Source organism: Lissotriton vulgaris, chromosome 12, assembly GCF_964263255.1.
Source record: "Lissotriton vulgaris chromosome 12, aLisVul1.2, whole genome shotgun sequence".
Taxonomy (NCBI): domain Eukaryota; kingdom Metazoa; phylum Chordata; class Amphibia; order Caudata; family Salamandridae; genus Lissotriton; species Lissotriton vulgaris.
In genome coordinates, this window is record NC_141700.1 from 718,409,308 (window position 1) to 718,431,927 (window position 22,620).

A 22,620-nucleotide genomic window follows, 5' to 3' on the forward strand; every position below is an offset into this window, starting at 1 on the left:
GGATATGGCGCAAGGAGTTCATAGATATATTCTCGCTCCTAGAAATACAGCTGGAGGGCCTCGACCTGACCACATGCGACAGGAGAGAGGACGAAAAAAGGGAGAGGCGCGGGGCTAGAAAGGAGCGGAACTTCGAGAATTGGCTAGACACGTTCAGGATCAAGGCGTGTATCATAGTAGAGAGGTTCCCCCATTGCGCAGCTGACCTATGGTTGTATGAGGCTAACATACACTCAGCGCAGAGGCAATTCCCCGGGGACGCATGGTTGGAATACGATAAGGGTTTTAGATTAAAGATGCAGAGGCACCCAGAGATGGAGTGGAATGAGGAAGACGTTTCAGGTTTTATTCATAAAATGCTCGCGGCCAAAGAGGTGAGAGCCTGGACGGGGAAATACGACCAGTCCTTTCGGAGTTCGTCCCATAAGGGGAAGAACAAAAGTTACCAGAAACATTCCTCTGGGCGGTCCAACTCCCCCCCCGCGACCAAGGCAATATGCTGGAGATACGATGCGGGGGACTGTTCATGGGGCTCCTCGTGCAAATTCCAACATGCATGCTCAAGCTGCGGGGGGAGACACGCTGCAGCGGCGTGCAAAGGCTCCAAGCGGGAATCAAAGAGCGAAAAGAAAGAGAAACACAAGAAGCACTAGCCCAAAGGCTAGTGGGGGCGGGACACTAGTAGACATTCAACAGTGCCAGCTGGCTAGGTCCCCCATTAATACACAACAGCTGCGCAGTTTAGCAAACAGGTATCCAAACAAAACAGACGCCAGGACGCTGGTTGAAGGTTTTGAAGAAGGCTTCACTATCCCGTTTCGAGGCCCGCTGCCATTAACGGGAGCGAATAACTTACAGTCAGCGAGGCAGCATCCCCGGGTGGTGAGCGCGAAGATAGAAAAGGAGAAGAGCCTGGGTAGAATCGAGGGCCCCCTCCCTCAGGAACTGCGTGAAGGAATAGTCATCTCCCCACTAGGAGTGGTTCCAAAAAAGGAAAAGGGCCAATTCAGGCTAATACACCACTTGTCATACCCCGAGGGGGGGTCCGTAAACGATGGCATCGACCCGGAAGCATGCTCTGTGGGTTACGCGTCAGTGGATGACGCGATCGCACTAGTCAAAGCGTCAGGAAAGGGGGCCCTCATGGCCAAGGCAGACATCGAATCTGCCTTTCGCTTATTACCGGTGCATCCGACCAGCTTCCACCTGCTGGGCTTCCAATGGGAAGGGGACATGTACGTCGACAAAGCCATGCCCATGGGATGTGCCATATCTTGTGCCTATTTTGAGCAATTCGCTACCTTTCTGGAATGGGCCCTCCACGACAGGCACCAGGGGGGCGGGAAGCTGCACTACCTGGACGATTTCCTGTTCACAGGACCAGCGGGATCTACGACGTGCGCCAGTACATTGGCGGCGTTCGAGGACCTGACCGAAACACTCGGTGTCCCCCTAGCGAAAGAGAAGACGACAGGCCCAACGACAAGACTGACGTTCTTGGGCATTGAGCTTGACTCCACGGCGGGGACCGCCAGGCTCCCCCCGGAGAAAGTGCAGGAATTCAGGGAAGAAATAGCCAAACTACGGGGCCGGCGCAAAGCCACCCTCAGGGATATCCAAGGGGTGGTAGGCAGGCTGAACTTTGCGGCGAGGGTCATCCCGCCCGCCAGGGTCTTTTCCAGGCGCCTCACCGCGCTAACGGCTGGCGTTACCCACAAACACCACAACATCCGGCTGAGCACGGGTGTAAGGCAGGATCTACAGGTATGGGACGACTTCCTGCAGGATTTCAATGGTGTGCTGATCTGGAAAAAGGGTTGGGTGACAGCGGATCAGCTATCCCTATACACAGACGCAGCCGGGAGCCTGGGATTTGGGGCGGTCCTGGGGAACAGATGGTGTGCCAGCCAGTGGCCAGACAGGTGGCATGCGCAGGGGCTCACAAAAAACATCACGTTCCTCGAACTATTCCCAATAGTAGTGGCTCTGACTGTATGGAAAGAAGAGATAAGGAACCTGAAGCTCACCTTATGGTCGGATAACATGGGGGTAGTGCAGGCCATTAACAGAGGCGCAGCAAGATGCCCGGGCATGTTGAGGCTAATGCGAGAGTTGGTTAAATTGCAGCTCGAGGGGAACCTGGAGCTGAAGGCTCGACACGTGCCGGGGACGGAGAACACGGTCGCAGATGCGCTATCCCGGTCCCAGATGACACGGTTCAAACAACTTCTACCCGGTGCGGACGAGGTGATGACCCCCTTTCCACCATACCTGTGGGACCTGGGGGGGTTGACTTGTCCAGATTAATAGGGCACTCGCTCACCTCTGAGGCACACAGGAGATACAAGAAATACGCGGCGACACTAATGAGAATTGGGGGCATAGAGTCGCTGGAGGACAAAGCAAAGGTGCGCACAGCCGTGGAGAAATTTGTGCAATGGGCATTCGACGCTAAGAAAACAAGGTCTTGGGCACAGGCGCACCTGGCCGCCATTGCCTACTTTGCCGGGCTCCACACAGGTGAGGACCCCACGGCAACTGTCTACCTGAAAGCAGTCCTGAAAGGCTGGCGAAAAATTGAGGGGACCAAGAAGGACGCCAGGCGCCCCATTGATTACGACAAGCTGGGTCAGTTACTTAGCGCCCTAACCAGCATCATTGCGGACAGGTATGAGCGGCTACTCTTCGGGGCCGCGTTCACCACGGCTTTCTTTGGGGCATTTCGGGTAAGCGAAATAGTGGCCCCCAACAGGTCAGGCCCGGCGCAGCGTTGCTTGCAGGCAAGGGACATCAAGCCGATGGTAAAAGCTGTGGAGCTCACGCTTAGGCAATCCAAAACTGATAGGGCCCGAAAAGGGACGACGATACGCCTGCATTGTATTCCAGAGGTGGGGCGCTGCGCAGTGTGCTGGCTGTTTCAATACATGGCGGCTCGCCCGGCGGGGGAGGGCCCCCTCTTCGTACATCAAGATGGAAGGAACTTGAGCAGGTTCCAGTTCACAGCCGTAATGCGCCAGGGCCTCAGTAAGGCGGGGCTCCAGGCAACATCATTTGCCCCGCACTCCTTCAGGATCGGGGCGGCGACCTCGGCATCGTAGTATGGCATGCCAGAGGACAGGATCCAGGCCGTGGGCAGATGGCGCTCCAGGGCCCACAAGTCTTACATACGCCCGCATCTCATATAACAAAAAAAAAAAAAAAAAAAAACAGAAAGGGGCGAGGGGTAGTGAGGGGGGGGGGGGAGCAGCCGCCTTGGGATGCCGCACGGCAGGGTTTCTTGCCCTCCCTCGTCCACACCCGGTGCGCAGAAAGCCACCTTAATGGAGCATTTTCTCTCGACAGGGGGACGCCCACAGCTGGTCTGGGTCGTGGGGCATTCATTCGTATCCAGAATGGAGTCCTGGTGGAGGCGAGTGGGCCACAAGGAAAGCAGACCCAAGGCGACATACATCCGCTGGATCGGACGGCCCGGCATGAGATGGGAGCAGTTGCTACCGACCCTGGACGGCCTCATGGCAGACTCAGCGTGGCTGCCAGATGTGCTGATCATACATCTAGGAGGGAACGACCTAACGCGGTTGGGCCGCAAGGCGGTGGGCCAAGCCATCCAGAAGGACATCACCAAAGCGGCGGCATGGCTGGGGACCACGGCAGTGGTTTGGTCGGAGATGATCAGCAGGAGGCATTGGAGGGGTGCCGACTCCAACAAAGCGGTGGATAACGCAAGGCGCAAGTTAAATATCGCCATGCACAAGTTTTGCTCAACCAACGGCCTGGAATCAATCCGGCACGGCCTCATCCACCCAGGCCGCCCAGAGCTATATGGACAAGATGGGGTGCATCTGTCCGACAAGGGAATGGAGGTGTTCTGGGGCAACTTGTGGTGCGCAATGACGCTCGCGGGTTGTCGTTAAAAAGGAGGATAAAAGGGGGGAACGTAGGTAGCCACGAACCAAGGGGCAAAAGGGGGGAGCCGCAGAAAGACGTGAGCCTCCCTGCGGCGTGGCGGAAATCCTACAATCGTTGGCTAACCAAACACACCGGTGGGCGGTGTGTAGGAGGAGAGCCACTCACTTTTCAATGCCGCACGGCAGGGTGACGTGGCCGCACAAAGGAGGGGAGGAAAAGACGGAGACGGCACTCGCGGCCCAGACCCGGCCGGACGGCAGGGCGCAAATGGTAGCGAGCTGGGGACCTAACTCCAGGCAAAGAAGCTCCCCTCCATGACACCCAAAAGGGGTGTGGCCAACCAACTACTGGAACACCAATAAACTGATTATGAACTGGTTGTACACAAGTGCCATTTACGAACTGATGGGTGCACGAGAGACAGACACCTGTACCAGAGGAAGGTGTCATAAACTGTAATGTGATGTGCATGATTGATGGTTAGAGTTCGCAAATGAAGATTGTACAACCAGTATGTGATTAATATTGTTATTAATAATCATTATTGATATTAATAAATCTGCGGCCAACAATGACCACCACTAAGAGCTGAGATTGTTGGCTGACATTATTTACTAGGATTGATGGAGAATATGGAGAATGTATGCAGTATGCCGACCAGCAAGTAAGTATAGACGGGTGACCCACTGAGTAGGCACATGCGAGGGTTACACCTGTCTGAGTTTACAACTCGTCTATAGTATCAACTATTGGAGAGTCATTAAATATTCCACTTTGGAACTAGTAAAAGCAAATGTCTTGGTCACTGAGTTGATGGTGCTCCATAATCAGAGTAACTGCACTGCTGTAGACCTGTCACTAGGTTTCATCCTTTTCAATAGTCATTGGCAAATCTGGAGGGTGGATGATAAAAACAGTGTACAACCAGTTTCTGCATGTATTCTGGGTCTTTGCCCTTCATGGATTCATGGACTCAAGATAACCTTGGGTTTGAACCAGAATTCATCTGGAAGCCAGGGAAGAACGTTCAAGGAGAGCTTGATGTTTCATCACTTGTTGGAGTTAATGAATAATGTAAACTACCTGAATTTGTAGCTTGGCAACAGGGTTCAAAGAATCTAGCAAAGTTGATATTTCAGTAGTCCCATGTGCTAGGACCAGAACTCATGTCAACGCCATGTTACAGTCTATTTGAAGTACTGGAAAACTTTTTTGTTTTATGGAGATTGGTACCACTGACTAATTTGTTGTCCTTGTATGGAGAAGAAAGAGTCTGTAAGTGGTAGTTGCATGGAGATTTGGAGGGTCAAGGAGGAATACATTTTCAGAGTCAAATGTATCCTTTGTGGTTTTTATTCCCAAGGAAGATGGCAGAAAGCTAGTAACCAAGCTAAGCATGATCACTTTATGCAAAGGAAATGTACCATAACTTCAATGTGTTACCTCTTAGTCCTATTTGTCTCTACCTGGGGCAGGTTAACATCACCTGAATCAGATCTTCTTTCTTGCATTTGATAGGCATCACATTCTAACTCATGTGCATGTTCTTGTTTTGCTTTGATATTTTTCATTTCTTCAATGAAAGACTTCTCCGAAAATCACTCTTCTTTTTACCTTTTTGAGCAGCTACCCTTGCCTCAGCAGAAGTTCACAACTCCCTCCTCCTAAAGCAGAGGGAAAATGAGCTGAAAGTGAGACGAGAGACGTACAAGTGAGTTATTCTATGTTATGTGAACTTATATAGCGCTAAAACTTTAGCAACTGAGAAACTAAAATCTACCTCCCTGTAGTTTATAGGACATCCTTATACTGTCAGCACTTTAATAATGAAAATTTACACAGACAAACTAACCTAAGGAATTTATAATTTAGCCAGTAGCATGGAAGGGAAGGTTTATTTTCGGTTGGGGGGTGGTGGAGGTTCTTTCTTCAGTGAACAGTGATAATCTTTGGTATTAAACAGTTTCCTCTATGGGTGATCTGATTAATTGTACAACAAGAACTCTGGTCACTTGCTTTCATTTTTCTGAGAGTCGCCCCCCCTGCATTGTTACTGTTCCTACTGAATGATATGTATAGAGTTTCAGAAGGGCTATCCCTAGTAGAAACTTTTAAGGGGCACTGCTTTTTTACAAATAAAATAATAGGGCGATGGTGCAGATCTTACCCCACACTACCACAACTTAGGTGCCGAAATCCCCTTTTCCTATTTGGGAAAATTTTCCAAAATGTACCCTTTGACACTTGCCTCAGTGTTCAGCACTCACCCCAGTGAGATTTGTGCTCTATTAAGCACCTCTACATAGATATAAAGATACATGCATATATATACACGATAGGCACAGCAGAGGCAATTGCCCCTGTCAGGGTCACACTGGCCTTTAGGGCAATCTGGCGGAGCCTAAAATGCTTATCTGAGAGGTCAGTTTGTGGGGTGTTTATGTTTTTTGGAGGGCTGTTTGTGGGTCTGTTTTTAAGGTCTGGTGGGCCGGTGTTGGTTGTTTATAACTAATTACCACACAAATTGCATGCAGAAAATGCAATGATTGCAGTTACCCATACCTTGCAAACATCTGTACAGCCTGTCTTTGCAAGTTTAAAACAGCTATCATCTGTAAATGTGGGCCCTGTTTAGCTATCTGATTCACTAAATGGAGCCACTTTCAATCTAGTGCCCGGACCAATGTTCTGACCCACTCTGTCCCCGGTGCCTGTTGAGGTCTGTCTAATAGAACGTTTTAAAGGACAGCTGTTTCAGCACTGATGCAATCTTTGAAAACTACGTGGCTTATTCATACGCATCTGGTGTTACATTAATGGATTTTGGTGCTGATGTTTGCAGCACCAGACTAACAAACATTAGTTATGCAGGTGACAGCTCCTCCAACCACTCTAATGTGTGGCAAAGAACTGCAGATATAATTAAACAAAACCATCCAGTGCTTTTCAGCTTGCTCTAGGCGCTGCGTCAGACAATTCGAGGCCAGTCACCATCGACCCTACTCCTCAGGCATCTCCATCTACAACCAGCAACCATCCAGAGGCGTTTTAAGGCATGGGCAATGTGGGCACTGGCCCAGGGCCCCTGCATTTCAGGGGGCCCCCAGATAGAGCCAGCTCTGTTCGGCAGAGTATTGCCATGATGACGTTCAACAATTCTTTAACAGATTGTTTCACATAATGTTTTCTTTTAGTTTATTTTCAATGAAGGAGTTGTGAGGAAGTCAATTACGGATATTGTAGAGAAATGTTGTGCTTATATTTCATGCAACATCCATAAGTTTCTTTAAGATCAAAACAGGACCTTACATATCAGAAATGTGAAGGGGTCACAGAGATTATTTGCAGTAACATTAATAAGCTGCTTCTCTGTTACAATATTAAAAACACCTCCTTGTACATGAATATGAGATGTAAACACATTTAGGATTGGCACCAGTGCGCCGGCGCACTGTCACTGGGTAAAGAGGGCATGAAAGATGTGAAAATGGATCATGAATACAAAGCTGTTCGGAAGAGGGGGCCCTCAAAATGTGTTTGGCCCAGGTCTCCTAAAATCCTTAATGTCCCTGCAAGCACTGTCTATAGCCCATTGTCCCAATAGCCCAATCCGAAAGCTGCTTTCTGGGTTAGCCTGGCAGTCACTGGAAGCACTTCAGTTAGGGACAGGTCATTCCAGCAGAGCACTGAACTGATCCTGAGTGCAATGAGGGTTGTGTCTGAGTGTGGGTAAGTGTCAAAGATGTGGCTAAAAAGGATACAAGATTCAATAACTATTTTTTTGGGCCTTTCACCTTCAGGGAACTTCATATAAAATAACACACACCTTAAAGAAAGCAGGTTAGCAGGTTAAGGCAATTACTGCAGGTGTGTGTATGCCGAGAAACTGTATTGAATCCTGGTTGGTGCTGTGGGGGATAGTGATTTATTTATTTTATTTTATTTATAAAGTTTTGTATAGTGCAAACATGACCCTAGTAAGTATCAGAGAGCTTTACAGGAAGGGAGGGTATAATTGAAATAACTTACATATTCACATCTAAAATGAAGTAAAGTGCCTTGAAAATATACAAATTACTACTCCTGTTATCAGAGAAGTAAAGTGCCTTGAGAATACCCAAATTACTATGCTTGTTCTCAGAGGTAGTCAGCGAAGAAAAGGACTGGCATCATAACAAGAGTCAATGGTATGGTTACAATCGATATAACACAGAAGTGATAGCTTAGGGTAAAAACTTGGTCATCAGAAAAGATTTTGCTTCTTTTTTAAAGGAAGCGGTAGATGCGATTAGGCAAACATACGGTGGTAGAGAGTTCCATATCTTAGGAGCGGCACCAGAGAAAGCTCTGTATCCTGTTTTCTTTTTATGGAAACGTTGTGGTTTCAGCAGCAGGGGGTTACCGCTTCGCGATGATCTGTAACCACCTGATTTTTCTATGTTTTGAGCCAAATATCTGGGGATATTGGAATGTTGGGTTTTATGCGTCATGCATGCTATCTTTAGTTGAATTCTTGCCTCATAAGGTAGCCAGTTCAGGGATTTTAGAGCCAGCGAAATGTGCTTGTTTCTTTTTGTTCCAGAGACAAGTCTGGCAGCCGCATTAAGGGAGGCCCTTAGTGGAGCCAAATTGTATCTAGGTAGGCAGCATAGTGTGGCACTACCATAGTCCAGTCTGGGCAACACAAGAGCTTGAACCGCATGATTGAGATCCTCCTGCGAGAGGAAAGGTTTAAGTTTCCATAGAATTCTCATTTGAAAATTCACTCCTTTGGTGACTGTGCTGATGTAATCCTGCATATTCAAGTGTTTGTCTAATGTAATGCCCAAGGATCTAGCAGAGTCAATGATGTGAGAACAATTTAGTGCTGTAAGATATTTCATCCAGAGATCAATTTTGGAAATATTGTTCGGAGGTGAGATTATTAGGAATTCCGTTTTGGTGGTGTTGAGCTCTAGGTGATTGTCAGTGAGCCAAAGATGCGTGTTTTGTAGAATAGAGTTGAGGGATATGATGTAATCTGGGGAGGAGATTTTGAGATATAAATGTGTGTCATCTGCATACATGCAATAATGAATGATAGCAGATTTTAAGGAGTCTGCTAGAGGTTCCATTAATATATTGAAGAGAATAGGTGAGAGGACAGATCCCTGTGGAACACCCAGAGTGACCGCAGAAGGTTTAGAAAGGAATTGGTTCACCTTGACTCTTTGGGATCTGTTGTGGAGGAATGAATTAAGCCATTGCAATACGACCCCTGATAACCCATCCTTTGATCAAGTTGGGTGAAAAGACTATTTTATGTTTAACATTGTCAAAGGCAGAAGATAAGTCAAGTAGTATCAGAAGGCATGATTCATTTAGATCCAGTATTTTTAATGTGTCATCCACCATGGTCGTGAGTGCTGATTCAGGGATGTGACCATGACGGAAGCCCGATTGGCATTAGTCAAGGAGTTGGAAATTGTCTGTGGTTACACAGTTGGATCTGGACACATTTTTCCAGTAGTTTCGCCAGGGTGGGGATGTTTGAGATAGGTCGGTAGTTGTTGAGATCGGACCAATCTGCAATAGATTTTTTTAAAGTGAGGATTAACTGTCCTGCTGTTAGACAGTCAGAGATGGTGCCTTGATGTAGTGAGGCATTTACAATCGTAGCCCATAAGGTGAGAATAACGGCTTTGATAACTTTGACGATAGTCGGAGGTAGAGGGTCAATTAAGTTATTAGATGGGTTTAAGGATGATAGGATTTTGTAGCTATCATTATCATTGATTGAAATTTCCCCCACCCAGCGTTTCCCCAGGTCCCCTGATAAAAATTGTACCTCTCTCATGTGGGTGGGTACCCTTGACAGGCATGGGCCAAAAAAATGAATTGTGACACCTACGATCAAATCAGGAAATCTAGATCAAGAGAGCGAAGCCCCGACTTTCACTCTACGCCTAGCCATAGACAAAGTAGCCCCTGAGAGAGGAATTAGCGTGAGAAACAAAGGGAAGGGAGCACACTGGTTTAATGAGACTCTGAGGGTACAAAAGCAAAGTCTCTGCCATGCCGAGAGGCAATGGCGGAACGCTTATGAACCAGAGCAGCTGGCAAACTATAAATCCCATATCACCTTATTTAAAAAAATCTATCACTGATAGGAAGGCTGAATACTATGAGGCAAGAATCACCACAGCTCCTAATAAGCATAAAGAGACTTTCGAAATACTGAAGGAACTTAGTCAAAAAGCTGAAGTGAAAACTACAGATCCCTCCCTAGACTGCAATACCTTCCAGTCTTATTTCTTGCAAAAAGTCAGAGACATTACCGTTGAGATCAATAACACCCCAATTAACCAAAACGTTATAGCTCAACAGCAGGTACCCCCACTCGCTGGCCACCAGCTCGCTGTCTTCCCACTACTGGATCACACATCACTGACACAACTAATTAATTCTACTAAATCTGGCTCCCCTGCCGACCCCTGTCCCCAGTGGATCTTCTGAATGGCTATTCCTGGCCTGGAAAATCAGTTTCTCTCAGTATTGAATAACTTGCCCTCCAACTTGAAGGATATATTTTCACAAACAAGGGGGACCCAAATAAGTACCTAAGGACCTTGGGCAATCATTTATTACAAAAAACAGAGGTCCGTAGGATTAGGTTATCAAAAGGACAGATGCAAATATAGACTCCAATCAGCTCTATATTTTGTTTTTCAGTACCCAGCCGGGCCTGATGTTTTATTCAAGAATATAAGCAAATTTAAAAGACCATCATAGAGGTCTAATGCGAACATTGATAGGGTACAAGCCTGTACCTATCCAAAAGTACACTTCAAGAGGATTGAAAGAAAATAGACAAGAAAGCAAGGAAAAGAGGGTAAAGAATATCAGGCAAAGAGAACATGGGAGCCAATTGTCCCTTGCATCAGTGGCATATTTGCATGGCAAGTTCAGACAACAAATTCATGTAACAATTTCAACAGGATGGTAAGGTTACAGAATTTGACAAGGTGTCGACGACGTTTCGATCCCTGGCTCCTAGTAAACTGGGATCATCATCAGGACATAAACAATGTTTTGCCTGTATGTGCTTTTTCTCTGCAGACGATCCTCAAGAGCCTCCTATGATACTGGAGAGACTGTGGGGTGGAGGTTGGTGCCTCGAAGTCCTGTTATACTGAGTATAACATGATGGCCATGAGTTCCTTAACTCACTGAAGGTTTCCGCTGGAAATGGCCCGTATATTAAATTAGACCGCTTGGTTCTGCGTATGATTAAGTTTCTTTACGTGTAGACAGTGCTACTTCACTCGCGATCCGAGCGAAGAACGGGCGGTGTGCTCAATGGCAATCCGCCGGCTTCCCGAAGTTGTGGAAGTCCATCATGTTATACTCAAACTCAAAACATTGTTTATGTCCTGATGATGATCCCAGTTTACTAGGAGCCAGGGATCGAAACGTCGTCGACACCTTGTAACCTTACCATCCTGTTGAAATTGTTACATGAATTTGTTGTCTGAACTTGCCATGCAAATATGCCACTGATGCAAGGGACAATTGGCTCCCATGTTCTCTTTGCCTGATATTCTTTACCCTCTTTTCCTTGCTTTCATGTCTATTTTCTTTCAATCCTCTTGAAGTGTACTTTTGGATAGGTACAGGCTTGTACCCTATCAATGTTCGCATTAGACCTCTCTGATGGTCTTTTAAATTTGCTTATATTCTTGAATAAAACATCAGGCCCGGCTGGGTACTGAAAAACAAAATATAGAGCTGATTGGAGTCTATATTTGCATCTGTCCTTTTGATAACCTAATCCTACGGACCTCTGTCTCCAACTTGAAGGAAGCATGAGTAATTCCCTTCCTGAAAAAACTGGGAGCTACTGCTACCAGTCTTAAGAACTATAGGCCTATTTCCCAGATCCCCTTCCTAGCGAAAGTGGTAGAACAACACTTCCTTAAAACTCTCTCTCTTTTCTGGAGGAACACCAACTACTCCAGATACACCAAGCGAGATTTAGAGCATACCTCAGCACTGAACTGGTGATGCTTGCTCTCCTGGACAACCTCAGAACCATAGCTGACAAAAAACAACCGAGCTCCCTGATTCTATTAGACCCATCAGCAGTGTTCGATACGGTCAACCACACCCGGCTTCTGGACCGATTAACAGCCTTAGCTCTTCAAGGGTCAGCATACCGGTGGCTAGAATCCTTTCTAACGGGGCGTCCCAGAGGATTCAGCTAGGGGAACGGGTATCAAATAGGTAGCCCTAACCTGCAGCATCCCCCAGGGCTCTGCACTATCCCACTCCTCTTTAACATCTACCTACAGCCCCTGGTAACAGCCCTGGCCCACATGGACTGTTATGTCTTTAACTATGCAGATGACACCCAGCTCATTTTCCTGATTGATATGTCAAACCATTCCTAGGAAGCTGCACAAAATATTCTCAGATTCACCATAAACTGGATGACTGCAAACTCATTAAAAATTAACCCTGAGTAAACTGAAGTTCTGGTCATCCCCTCAAAAGGTAACCCATGGAGCGATAGTTTTTAGCCCTAGGAGCTGGGCGTTACACCCAATCCAGCCTTCATCGTGAAAAGCCTAGGTATTAAACTGGACCAAGAGCTCTCCATAGCAAACAAAATCACCACTGTGGTAGGCACTTGTATAGGGTTGTTAAGACAGCTAGGGAAACTTCTCCCCCTCCTTTCAACTACTTCCCTGCAAACGATTGTGGAAGCCACAATTGTTTCCAGATTGGACTACGGAAACCCGTTGTAAATAGGCCTTCCTCAAAAGCTCATCAATAAACTTCAAGTAGTACTTAACGATGCAGCTAGGTTAATTTTTAGGCTGCTGAGAAAGGGCCCACGCCTCCCCACTGCTGTGCAAACTCCACTGGCTGCCTATCAAGCAGAGAGTGAAGTTTAAAGGCCTTTGTATTGCCCATAAAGCAATCTATGGCAAAGCCCCGGCCTATATTACGGAACGCCTGAAGAACTATGTTCCGGGTTGCACTCTGTGGTCCTCTGAAGCCTGCCACCTGGCCTCCCCTAGATGCAACACCACTTCTAAAGGGGGCAGAGCTTTTTCCGTCTTGCTCCCACAAATCTGGATTCAGCTGCCCGCCCACCTGCGTAAAGAACCGGCTCTTCTCCCTTTCAGGAAGCAACTCAAAACGCTCCTGTTTAGGGAAGCAATGATCACTGTCTAACCTACAACACTGTAGGGCTTTTTGATCTGCCCATGACCTCTGGCAATTCTCCCGAAAGCGCATAGAGACCTGCTGGTAATTAGCGACAATTAAAATTACAATTGTGGAGACTTCAAAATTCCCTATCATAAAATGACCTAGTTTTACGGGGGGCACCTGGGTTTTGGCCCTGGGCTCACGGCCATCTAGGGAAACCTACCAAACCCACACATTTCTGAAAACTAGACTCCCTGGGCAGTCCCATGAGGTATGGCATGCGTGGATCACCCAACGTTTCCCTACCCAGAATCCCCTGCAAACCTCAAATTTAGCTGAAAAGCATCACTTTTCCATACATTTCTGTGTGGGATCACCATGCCAGCACACATATCCTACCACCCAGCTTTCCTCTTGCTCTCCCGAGTAAAATTATACCTCACTTGTGTGGGTGGGCCAAAGGCCTGTGACTGGGAAGAGCCAAAAACATAGGGATTAAAAGTATAGCACCGCAAAATTCTAAGCGCTACCTATAAAAACAATATACATTTTTAGCGGATTCTGCATTGGACAGCCACACAAGTGAGGTATCATTTTACTTGGTAGACCAAAGGGAATGCTACGTGGTAGGACATTTGTGCCGACAAAGTGATCCCACATAAAAATATGTGGTAAAAGTTTTTTTTCAGCTAAATTTTAGGTTTACAGGGTATTCCAGGTAGGAAAATGTTAGGGATCCACAAAAGCCATACCTCACTAGACTCCCCAGGGTGTCTAGTTTTCAGAAATGTGTGGGTTTGGTAGGTTTCCCAAGATGGCCATGAGCCCCGGGGCAAAGAAACAAGCCCCCCCCCCCTGCACAACCAGGTAGTTTTATGATAGGTTATTTTGAAGACTCCACAGTACAATTTGGGCCATTTCCTGTTGCAGCCACTATGTCTACCCACACAAGTGAGGTACTAATTTTATCAGGAGACCTAGGGGAATGCTAGGTGGTACGAAATTGGTGTCAGCCCGGTGATCCTACAACTTTCCCACACGGAAAAATTAGGAAAATGTGATTTTTTCTGCTAAATCTGAGGTTTGCAGGGGATTCGAGGTAGGGAATCTTTGGAGGACCCACACAAACCATACCTCACTGGACTCCCCAGGATGTCTAGTTTTCCATAAAAGTGTGGGTTTGGTAGGTTTCCCTAGATGGCTGCTAAGCCCCAGGCCAAAAACCCAGGTGCCCCCTTGGAAAGCCAGGTCGTTTTGTGATAGTTAATTTTGATTTCTCCACAATACGTTTTGGGCCCTTGTCAGTCGTGGGTACTTGACCGACCCATTCAAGTGAGGTACCATTTGTATTGGAAGACTTTGGAGAATGCGGGGTGCATAGAAGTTTGTGCTCCAACGCAGATTCCTGAACTTTCCATCACAGAAATGTGGGGAAAATGTGTTTTTTTTACATAGTGTGAGGTTTGAAAGGGATTCTGGATAACAGAACCTGGTGGGAGCCAGACAAGTCACCCCATCCTGGGTTCCCCTGGGTGTCTAGTTTTCACAAATATATAGGTTTGCTAGGTTTCCTTAGGTGCTGGCAGAGCTACGGATCAAAATCTACAGGTAAGCACTTTGCAAAAAAGGGTACATTTTCACTGTAAAAATGTGATGTGTCCATGTTGTGTTTTGGGCCGTTTCCTGTCGGGGGCACTAGGCCTACCCACATAAATGAGGTACTATTTTTCTTGGAAGACTTTGGGGAATACGTGGTGGGTGGAATTTTATGGATCCACACAAATCCCAGAACTTTCCATCACAGAAATGTGAGGACATTTTGTTTTATTTGAACTAAGTTTGAGGTTTGCAAGGGATTCTGGGTAACAGAACCTAGTGAGAGCCACACAAGTCACCCCATCATGGATTCCCCTTATTGTCTAGTTTTCAAAAATATACAGGTTAGCTATGTTTTCCTAGGTGCCGGCTGCGCCAGAACCCAAAATCCACAGGTAGACACATTCTGAAAATAAATCAGTGCCTAGTGGCCTTTCTACCGCCCTGGATAGGAGAGATATAGGGGGCTATTGCCCTGTATGCCCCTGAGGAGGGCAGAAAGACTGTGGCTATTCTTTTGGGGGGGGTTTGGGCATTGGGAGCAGCCCCACCCCTATGTATACAAAAGCCAGCATAATCCTGGTGCATAGTGGGCTCTCTACCACCCGGGGGTAGATCAGGGGCTACTGCACCATCTGCCTCCTGAGAGGGACAGAAAGACTGTGGCATCTTTTTTGGGGGGCATTGGCATGCCTATTCTGGGCAGCTCCCATCTCGAACTTTGGAGAATAAAAAATCCCTGGTGGTTAGTGGACTTTCTGCCCTCCGGGGGGGCAGAACAGGTGCTATTACCCCATATGCCTCCCATGGGGGCATAAACACTGCAGCATTTGTTTTTGGAGTGGGTGCATTGACAAACCCATTCTGGGCAGCCCCCATCCCTACCTATATAAAATAAAAATCGCTGGCGCTTAGTGGGATTTCTGCCCCCCCCCCCATGGGGGGCAGATCAGGGGCTACTGCCCCGATCTGCCTCCTGGGTGGGCAGAAAGTATTTTGTGTTTGTTATGGGGGTAGGTGGGTGCATTTGCATGCCCATTCTGGACAGACCCAAACCCGGGCCTATAAAAAATATAATCCCTGGCGTGTAGGGTGCTTTCTGCCACCCGAGGGGCAGATTGGGGGCTACTGCAACATCTGCCCCCAGGGGGGTTAGAAAGGCTGGGATTTTGTGGGGGAGGGGTGCGGGCATTGGCATGCACTCTTGGGCAACCCCACCCCTAAATTAATATGGAAAAGAAACCTGGAGTCTAGTGTGCTTTTTGCCCCCCCCCCGGGGGAAGATTGGGTGCTACTCCCCCCACCTGGGGGGGCAGAAAGATTGTACTTTTGTGGCAGGAGGTGGGACATTGGCATGCTCATATTGGGAAGCCCCCACCACTAATTTGCATTAGTTAAACAAAAGCCCTGGTTTCCAGTTGGCTTTCTGGCCCCTGGGGGGTCAGATTGGGGGCCGCAGCCCCCATCTGGGGGCAGAAATACTGTACTTTTGAGGGGGTGGGGGCATTGGCAAGCCCGTTTTGAGGCAGCCCCCACCACTAATTGAAATTGCCATAAAAATCCCTATTTTCTAGTGAGCTTTCTGCCCCTAGTTTTTTGGGAGGGAGCAAAGGCCCTTGCCCAAGGGGCAGCTCCCCCCTTCCTGGTGCCTAGCGGGTGGATCCCTGCTTGGGGATCACTCTCCTGGGGCAATTCCCAAGCAGGGATTCACTAGGGAGTGGTACCATTGGAAAGGTGATATTCTCCCTTTCCAATGATGCCTCTTCTGTCTTTCTACATGCTCAGGGAGCAGTCATTTCAGGGAAACCAAAGCTTCAGCCTCATTAGCTGGGGAAACTCAGGCTCACTGAGATACTGGAGCCAGCGTGACCTCAGTCCAGTGTCACCTGGTCTCTGAGAAGCAAGTAGTCCCTGGGGCATTCTACCAGAATGCCAGTGTATGATGGCACAGGTTCCCTTTGAAAGGGGGGGTCTCAGGTCCCTTGAAGGTGGTTTAGAGCTCTACCATGCTTGTAGATTGTCTACTAGGTAACTACCTTGAGCTGTCCTTCTGGAAGGATGTTGAGCTCAGGTCTCTCTTGGAGATGCTTGGGTTGCCAGAGTGGGCATGCGTGACCACTCGGTCAATGGTGGCCAGAAGGGGGGATCAGAAGGACCTGGAGCCTGAAACAGCGGCGAAGGTTCCTGCCAAGAGAATGGGCAGGGGTGTGGGAAACTCACCCCTGAAGTTCCCACGGTCTGGGAGGAGGCTGATATTTTGGAGATGCCCAGGTTCCTCTAGGGGAGCAGGTCGCTGAACTGGGGGACTTATCTGAGCGGACCCATTGGCAGCAAGAAGATGGTCCCACCAGGGAAGAAATCTTCAGGGAGCAGAAAAAATGCCCTTCTCTAGAGGGTTTGCGGCAGCAGGCTGCAAATCAGACAGCTGGTGATCAGTCTGAATGACATTGGATCTACCAGAAGAATGGTCTCCTGTACAGCAAGCCTAAGGTCGCTGAGTCTGGGTCAGCCCCTGTGCTGGAGGTACCCCAGCATTCCAGGACCTTCCTACTGGGTCTTGCTCAAGATGTGCCCTTGGACGGACATTTAGGGCGGGTCAGGACTTTTGACAGGCTTGTCACCCACATCTTTTGGCCCCAAATGCGAAGGCAGTCAGATGGATATTACAGGTCTTGCCAAACTTGCCAGGCAATTTAAAAGAGTGCTAGGAAGGTTAGAGCTCCTCTCCAACCGTTTCCAGTTGTTGGAACCCCTTTTGAAAGGGGTTGTATGGACATTGTGGAGCCTGGATCCAAAGACACCCATGGTCAACAGGTACATCCTGGTCTTGGTGGGCCATGCCACCCGGTACTGGGAGGCAATCCCTCTCAGGACATCGACGGCACCAGTGGTGAGTCGGACGTTAATGGGGATCTTTTCCCTTGTGGGTATCCCCAGAGAGGTAGTTTCTGACTGTGGCACCAATTTCATATCGGGCACCACACTCTGCACCACCTCGCTTCACTTCACGATACTGGTCTCACTGATGCCGTTGCTGCTGCTGACTTCGAGATCCGTGACTGCATCGTGGCTGGGGGCACCGCTCATAAGTTTCAGGATGCACCACCTCATCCCACTCAGCCCTTTGGGCCGACCGACACCAGCTCTCGCTAACCGGCTCTGTCGCCTGCTTCTCAACCTGCCAATACCGCATTGAGCACCTTCTTTCCCTGCACCGTAAGCCTTGGTCTCACCGCTGCTGTTCGGACGATCCTCAGAGAGCCACTGCCTGCACTGCATCAAGCGGGCACCGCACCCTGCACCGCTTCCATTTTGCAATGCAACCATGACGGTTGCCACGACCGGCTCGCACCAACATGTCAGCCGCAACGAGAAAGGTACTGTTTACGAGTCTGTTCACGCTTTCACTGGCCCGCACTGACTCAGTCATCTGGAACTCTGTTGATTTCAGCATCACGGTAGCCCCGGAAGAGCTACCAACTTGTACGAACTGTGTTTTTCAATTATTCTTGCAAAGTATACCTTTTTAAGTGCTATATTGTGGATTTTTATCGTTTTGATCTTGTTTTAAGTAAATAAAATGTTGGTGTGGTGTGGTGTCCTTTTGTAGTGTTTTCACTGTATTACTGTTGGTCAGGGGTAAAAGCTTTACACACTGAATCTAAGATAAACCTGAATGCTCATGCCACGCTACCAAGGGGGTGAGCAGGGGTTATTTTAAGAGTGTAACTCCCTTATCCTGACTAGAAAGAAAGGTCCTTACTTGGACAAAGGTGCAAACCCTTGCCAACTAGAGATCCCCATTCCTAACACTACCTATACTAAAACAAATATTGCAACAGTTTATATGATTCTGCTAAGATCTCTAGGTGAGAACTTAAACATGTGTAACTTTGCTGAGATTACATTTTAATATTCTTGTGGAGGTCATTGTCTTGCTTATGAAAACACATTCAAACATTCTACCGGGACATAAAAATACAAGTTTGTCCATGTGATACCGAACGTTGTCAGCAAACGTCCAAAAAATGGTGGAGTATGAGGCCTACAGTTGCTTTCAAAGCTAAAGTTTGACTTTCATTAGTGCTATATGTTTATTTTCAACCACAGATTAGACCTTCTTTTAACCAACATGCCTAGCAATCAAATTGTACCACCTGGTTCCTTTTATGGTTGATTCAATCATAAATCCTTACAAACAGGACCCGCTGTTGTAAATTGTCTACAACTAGGTCTAAGATTAATGCTGACAATTTAGCCAAAGCTTTGCCTTAATTTCCACATTCATGGAGGGCGCTATTAGCTTTAACTCTTGGATATTGACTTTGTGAAACAGCCGTTCACTGTTCAAACTGGGAAATCCCCCATCCAGCTACTCTGTGCTATTCTAACACTCTAAGAGCATCTAAACGCCAATGTAAAAAGCTAGAACACAATTAGAGAATCAATAATGACTCTGACAATAAATGCATCTAGGGCCGTTCTGCATTCCAGATTGATACGTTCTTAGGCTTCTTATTCTCATTCTTTGGGAATGGGACAGTGGCATCTCAGAAGGGGAAGACTGATCTTCTGTCTCCTCTGACCTAGGATCCTGACCAACTTCTCAATATGAAGGCTTGCCTCAAGGGAGGCTATCCTGATTTTCAGACTCTCTTTAAAAAGTGGAACATTAAGATGAGAAAACTCTTGGTTTTACTGTGGCTCCTGATCATACTGTCCTAAGTACTAGCGTTGCCCCTTCTAAGGTTGCAAAGGGAGAGAAATGCAACATAGAAAAGCCCTTTAGGAGATCTCTTGTATGAAAAGGGTCTTGAGGGCAGGGGGAGTCAACATACATGTTTCACACTCACTGAGTTACTTTAGACTTCACCCGTACCATACCATATCATACCTCACTGTACAGGATGTCAACATACCATCTCATATTGCAGAGCACTTCATGACCATATAAATCACTAAACACAACATGGCAGCCTACCTCACTTTAACATTTAAATCAATAACACACTACACCCAACTTGACGCCCCTCCAAATCACATACATCGTACACCATCCAACTTCACATCACACTGCATCAAAATGTGCACTGCCTCACCATACCATACTCACTAGATCATAATGCAACTGATTATAAAATTCCCAGAATGCCAGTAAATTGCACTTTAACAGATCTCTTAACAATCTGTTTCAAATCATAATAATAGTTAATGTAGTCCATAAAATACTATAAAAGGTCACTCCTCAATGTAACCAGCACATCATAAACAAACATACACCATAATAAAATGATCACAATATATAATACAAGACCTCACCATGTAACACTAACCACCATGCCACACTAACTCACACATCTAATACCTCATCCTACTAGATCACATGCCATCTGTTTGATCATACTGTATTACTTGATTCAGCACATCACTGTAGTACACCCCTCTTATTTATATCATCTTGTTTGTTCATAACCACATCACAACATCCACCACCACCACCACACAGACCATTTTGTAGAGCACCTTAACACACAACTTCAATAGTCTCAACACATTATATTGGAAGATAGATGTAGACCTTTTCACAAAAATTGATTGAGTTAACTTAAAATTGAAAGTCCAATTAGCAGCCTTTAAATCGGGGCTATGATGTGGTGACCTGTGGATGTTTATTGATGTTATAACACATATAATGTTGCTATAATTTTTATATCATCGTATATTTATTTGTACATACCAAATACATATATCAGAATGTAATTCCAATTACCCTGGTCACAGGCAGGTCGCTCCCCACTACGCACGGCTACACCACTTCGAGTCCGTGCTCCCACCCTCGCTGCTGCCGCGAGTTCGCACCAGTCCTCTGCTCTGCTTCCCCCTCCATGCCGAAACTGCAGCTTTACCAGTCAGCGACCACCAGCACCACCTGCCCCTCCCACCAGGACAGGTCAGAACCTTCTTAGATGAATACCTCTCAGCACTCGCTCCATACACAAGCATGCCATCAAACTCTGAGACCTGCTCGACTTATCCTCCCCGGACGTCGCTTTCCTGACGAAGACCTGGATGAGCCCATCATCAGCACCCGGCGTTGCCATAGCCATTAGGGGTGGGCGTAAGTCGTGTAAGGGACTATCGAACCAATCTCCGTGCCCCTCCGCAATATTTCCGTTACGCGAGGACATCCCCTTCCCGCCCACCTCCCCATGTCTTGTTAAATTATATTTAAAAGCCTGAAATGTAACTTGAATAAAACTTACCTTATTGCTGCCGCAACCTTCCCCATTGCGGCTTCATTTTTTAAACTGCACATGCGTGGAAGCCTGCGCATGTGCATTCCTCGCCAGGACCGCGAGGCGGGAAGAGGGAGGCAGGCGGGAGGCGGGCGGGCGGCCAACTTCCATTCCGCCCCTGAATGTGTGGAGATTGGCCGCAAATTTCCACCCTCTTTGCGCAAGGGTGGAAGGGAAAATTTCCGAACATTCCGTGGGCCGAACGGAGATGTCTGCCCACCCCTAATAGCCATCCCAGATAGTTACAAAATCACCCGCAGGGACCGCACCAACAGACAGGGAGAAGGAATCACCATTGTCCACATAAGTTCCCTCAGGACCTCGACCAACACAGAAGACACCCTCAGCAATGCTGAGCACCTACATTTCAAGATCCACACCGATCCCAACACCACCCTCAGAGGAACCCCCGTCTACAGACCCCCTCAACCCCGGCCACAGTTCAACAACTCCATCACAGACATCTTCAGCTCACACACCCTGGCCTCCACAGACGACATCCTCCTCGGAGACCTGAACTTCCACCTTGAAAACGCCAAAAAGAACAACTCCACTACCTTGCTAGACAATCTCGCCAATCTCGGACTCAAAACAGCTCGTCATGACACCCACTCACTCCACCAGACACACGCTCAACCCCATTGTTTCCACCAGCAGGCATGTCACCTTCAGCCACACCACCGAACTCCACTGGACTGACCACTACTGCATCCACTTCTACTTCGAGACGACCTCTGCACACAACAACCTGCAATGAATCCCCCACTGCAGCTGGAACAAGGTCACCGAAGACCAGCTAACCGCCACCCTCGCCCGAGACCCCTCACCAGACCACACCAATACCGACACAGCCGCCCGCAACCTCAGACAATGGATCAACGACTGCACCAACACTCTCGTCCCGATCAAGAAACCCCCAAACAGACGCACTGACAGATGAGCCATCTGGTTCACCACCAACCTCCAGACATCCAAGCAGACCTGCCGAAGACTCAATAAGAAGTGGTGCCACAAACAGACACCAGACAATCATGCAGCCCTCAAGAACGCCAGCCGTAGGCTCTACCAAGTCTCACTCAAACCACAAAAAGGACCTCCTTCAAGGAACGGATTGACAACAATGCACACAACAGCAAAGAGCTCAACAACATCATGAAGGAATCTGCCAAACCCAGCCCCAGCTCTAACCACATCTCGCCGTCTCAAGACCTCTGCGACTCTCTAGCCACCTTCGTCCACCGCAAGATCAGAGACATCCACGACAGCTTCAACACTCATTCCCCCACCAACAGTCGCCGACACCTTAGACTCACCGCTCAAAAGTCACATCTGCCTCCTGCTCTCCTGGAACCACATCAACGGCGAAGACATCATTAAAACCATGAACACCATCCACTCCGGCTCACCGTCAGACCCCTGCCCTCACCACATCTTCAACAATGCGAGCTCCATCATCGCACCCCAACTCCAGAAGATCATCAACAGCTCCCGCGAGACCACCACCTTCCTGGAGAGCTGGAAACATTCAGAGATCAACGCCCTACTCACGAAACCCAATTCAGACCCAAAGGACCTCAAGAACTTCCGCCCCATCTCTCTGCTCCCGTTCCTTGTGAAAGTCATA

General features: G+C 47.7%; 1 protein-coding gene across 1 annotated transcript in view; it reads left to right on the forward strand.

The window, feature by feature from the left end:
- The window catches only part of LOC147678111 (hydroperoxide isomerase ALOXE3-like), a 168,419-nt gene that overhangs the window by 64,898 nt on the left and 80,901 nt on the right, over positions 1 to 22,620 (forward strand). The window contains exon 3 of the mRNA XM_086945970.1: positions 5,536 to 5,620. Coding sequence (XP_086802096.1) covers positions 5,536 to 5,620 — 85 coding nt within the window. The remainder of the gene's footprint in view (positions 1 to 5,535; positions 5,621 to 22,620) is intronic.